Source organism: Terrapene carolina, unplaced genomic scaffold (genome assembly GCF_002925995.2).
Source record: "Terrapene carolina triunguis isolate 2854851 unplaced genomic scaffold, T_m_triunguis-2.0 Scaffold234, whole genome shotgun sequence".
NCBI classification, from domain to species: domain Eukaryota; kingdom Metazoa; phylum Chordata; order Testudines; family Emydidae; genus Terrapene; species Terrapene triunguis.
This window is the reverse complement of record NW_020664585.1, coordinates 16,836,999-16,840,933: the sequence shown is the minus strand read 5'-3', so window position 1 is coordinate 16,840,933 and position 3,935 is coordinate 16,836,999. Positions and strand designations below refer to the sequence as shown.

General features: G+C 52.8%; 1 protein-coding gene across 1 annotated transcript; it reads left to right on the top strand.

The window, feature by feature from the left end:
- Positions 1-2,625, top strand: GP1BB (glycoprotein Ib platelet subunit beta). The gene is made up of 2 exons (XM_024195933.1): positions 1-88; positions 1,039-2,625. The coding sequence occupies exon 2, from the start codon at positions 1,047-1,049 to the stop codon at positions 1,659-1,661; it is 615 nt and encodes a 204-aa protein (XP_024051701.1). The 5' UTR covers positions 1-88; positions 1,039-1,046; the 3' UTR covers positions 1,662-2,625.
- Positions 2,626-3,935: the final 1,310 nt, after the last annotated feature.

The following is a 3,935-nucleotide window of genomic DNA, read 5'->3' as shown; positions in this document are numbered from 1 at the left end:
TGTGTGCTTGCAGATGCTCCCGCACTGCTTGCCCTCTTACAACACTCTTCCCTTGTGCCAGAGGCCAGCAGGGCAGCAATCTGCCAAGGTGAGTCTAGACCCTGCGCTTCCTGCTAATGTTGCCTTCTTCCTCGGTCACTTCACTGCACAGCATTGCGTTATGGCTAGGCACCAAGCCGCTAGCTTCTTACACCCTGTACAAGTCACAGTCAATGATGACCCTTGGGATTTTTTGCAAGAATTGCAATACTAGGACAGTCCAATGGCTTGTCTCTGTCAACAGCCTGTCTGCAGCAGGAACCAACGCTTAGATCCTTCAGAACAAAGGGTAGCCCCCTCCTATTATCCCCCTACTGCTCAATACAATCCCAGAGTGGGGAATTGCTACCTGAGCCCACCTGATCTTTATATGTCCTGATGCATGAGAACTGCTCGTCTCTGTCACTTTTATTCTAGCTGTGGAAACTGCATTGGCTGTTTTTAGTCGTGCAACTGTCTAATCCTTTTTTGAATCTTCTGTAGCTTTTTGCCTCTGTAATAACCTGAAGCTGCTGTTAATGAAACCTTGCTTATAAAGGTAATTCAGAGCCCGTGACTGCATGAGTAGCTTTGCGCGCTAACGTGTGACTGCTTCTGCTAAATTTCCTTAGCTGTTCTAGTGCATCAGGAATGCAATCATGCAAATACCAGCTTCTCTTCCCCATCCTGGGCACCAGTGGAAATGAGCTTTGCTGGCCTCGGGCCAGTTTCTACTGGACGTCTGGTCACATCATAAACCATCTGTCCTCCACAAACCCAGGGCTAACATAGCAGGAGCTGAAATTATGCCCTTGTCAGAGCTGGGGGGTCTCTCATCTTCCTGGGTACCAAATTCAACCCAAAACTTAAATCCTCAAAGGAAAGGAAAGCCCTGGGTTTGTTCTGTTCAGTTTGACAGTGTCAGGTGTCTGGCTGCTCTCTGTATGCTGAGTGCCTAAGGCTTGTGCACAATGTCCCAAGGGGTTCAGGGTCAGAGGTGGCTGTGTGTGTGTGTTTCAGAGCTGAAGATGAGCTGCTGGATCTTCTTCCTTTCCCTGCTGGGCTTTCTGCCCCTTGCGACCCCCACCTGCCCCTCGCCCTGCCAGTGCAGCACCAACATCGTCTACTGCGCGTCGAGGCAGCTGACTGAAAGCAGCCTCCCCGCGTCCTTCAGCCCCTCAACTCAGACGATCTACCTCAACGACAACCAGCTCACCAGCATCCCCAGCGGGCTCCTGGACAACCTGCAGAGCCTCCAAGTGGCCTATCTGTGGGGGAACCCCTGGGAATGCGACTGCAACATCCTCTACCTGCGCTCGTGGCTCCAGTGGCAGCAGAATCGGACCCTGTATAGGAATGTGGTGTGTGCCTCCCCGGAACACCTGCGGGGCAGGATCATCGCGTACCTGTCGGAGGATGAGCTCATCTCCACCTGCCAGTACTGGTACTGCAGCATCGCGCTCATCTCCCAGATCTGCCTCTTCCTCTTCATCCTCCTCCAGGCTGTCCTGCTCCTCTTCATTATCTTGTTCCTGCATAGATTCCAGAGGATCGCCAATGTAGCCAGGCAGACCACCAAGGAGATACACCAGCACGTAGATACCTGGGCTCCCCTTTCAGAGAATGCCAATGACATCGATTAACGTCACAAGGGCTTTCAGTCCTCATGCTTCAGGGCATAAGCTGATCAGTGGGGCCAGGAAGGACATCCTTCCTCCTGGGATTGTAGTGTTGCATGGGCCATTTGGTGCATTATGCTGAGAGCCAGCCTTTCTCTGAAGCATCAGGAACAGGCCACTGTCTAAAGCAAGACATAGGCTTGGCCTATTCTTCTGTTGCAGTGCAGCTAATCTTGGGATGTTCAAATTCTGCACTCTTCCAAAGGGATAGAAACAGGATTGGGACAAACTGTTCTTTTATCAAACCTGTGCAGACTTGGTTGCTTTGCTGAAGTGAAAACTGTTACTGGTCTGGTCTCTTCAGAGATTGTGATTCTCTGGGCAGCATCACGTACACCAAGAACCAGAAGGAACTAACTTAAAGCTGGCAAGGGCCAGGGCAGTCTGAGCTAATGCTGCTGCTATGTGCTTCATGCTCATTTGGTCCCAGGACTCCAATGGCTGAGCCCACACACTAAAACATTGGGGGCTGAGCTTAGAAAGTCCCTGATTCTGCTGGTTTGTTACAATGTGGGCAGAATGCGGCAGGCTGGCCCTGTGGTTAAGTAACTGGAGTAGGACACAGGAGAGATGGGTTCGATTTCCCAGCTCTGCCTCTGATTTCCTGTGTCACAGTCGGCAAGTCAATCAGTCTCACTGGGACACAGTAAAATCGGGCTGCTGCTGGCCATGCTTTGCCTTGTCTGTTTCGGGTGGGGCAGTTCAAAAGCCCACAGTGTTGACTCAATTCTGTTCCCACTAAATGAAGGCGGGAGCCCAGTTAGGCCAATGCCGAGTGCTTCTGAAAGCCTCGCCCCTTTAGGGCAGCGATTGTAGCTTCCTGTGTGTCTGTACGCTGCCCAGCGGAATGGGGGCCTCTAGGGCTACCGAGATGGCAAGAAATACATCATGCAGCTTTAGCTATTTATAACAGTCCTTTCACTTCTGTAACAAAACCGTATTAAAATAATGATGATGCAAATGGTTCTTCCCAGGCTGAAACGTGTGTCTGGTTTAAACTCCTTGCAAACCATGCAAGCAGGGGAAACGCCCAGGAAAGGGCCTGGGGTGGGACCGTATTTTAAAAAGGATGTTCCTTGGAAATGGAATTGGGGGGGAAAGATTCACCCTGGACTCTGCACTGCTGGTTCTTAATGTGGAGTTTCTTTGAATTCAGGTTTTACACGGATGAGTTGGGTTGTTTCTGGTTTTTATTGATGCTGAGGCCTGTGCCTGGTAATTTGCCAGGAGAGGGGCGAAGAGGGCGGTAGGTGAACTGGCAAGATGGAATGAGCGTTTAAGATGAAGCAATGGGCCCGTAATAACTCAGGGGATTGGTACTGGGACAGTGGAGGGTTAGGTCACTGGTTCCCATCACAAGGGACCCCTCTGGCAGGGGCTGAGGGCATTGGCTGTTCCTCAGCACACAAAGGGTTAACCTCAGCTCACCGATCCTGCTCCTTACAGAGGCACTGAGGGCAAGGCCTGTACATTGTTTTGGAGGCTGGATGGTGAAGAGTGGTTCTGGGGATGGTTGGGCTCCACTTTCAGGGGCATCCTAGACCTGGGCTGGATCCCAAGCTGGGGAGTTCAGTCGTTTCCTTTTCTGCTTAGATCCAGGGCCGGTGCTACCATTAAGGCGAACTAGGTGGTTGCCTAGGGCGCCAAGATTTGGGGGCACCAAAAAGCGGTGCCCCCAATTTTTTATTTACAGCGTTCCTCCCCGAGCGCACGGTCGCCGCTCCACTTCTCCCGCCTCCCAGGCTTGCACCACCAATCAGCTGTTTGGTGCCGCAAGCCTGGGAGGGGAGGAGAATTAGAGCGGGGGTGGTGTGCTCGGGGAGGAGGCGGAGCAGAGGTGAGCTGGGGTGGGGAGCTGCCGCAAGGCTCCGCGGGGGGGGGGCCTCAGGGCAGGGAGCTGCCGCAGGGCTGGGGGGAGGAGGGGTGCAAGGTGGAAGTTTCGCCTAGGGCGCAAAACTTCCTTGCACCAGCCCTGCTTAGATCAGCATCATTTGCTTTCTAGTTACAAACTTCATCCCTTGGGCCGTCCGTCCGTGGTTTTTCCTGCTGACTCAATCCACCAGCTGGGCCTTCAGGGCACACGCCAAAGTCTTGGGCCTTGTGGGGGCCGGGGGCTGATCCAAAACCCACTTTGCAGTCAGTGGGAAGAACCTGTGGATTCCAGTGCCCTAAATTAGGCCCTGGGAGAGGGCTGAGTGCATAGGAGGGGTGTTGTATTCATTTGGATGGAAGAAATGG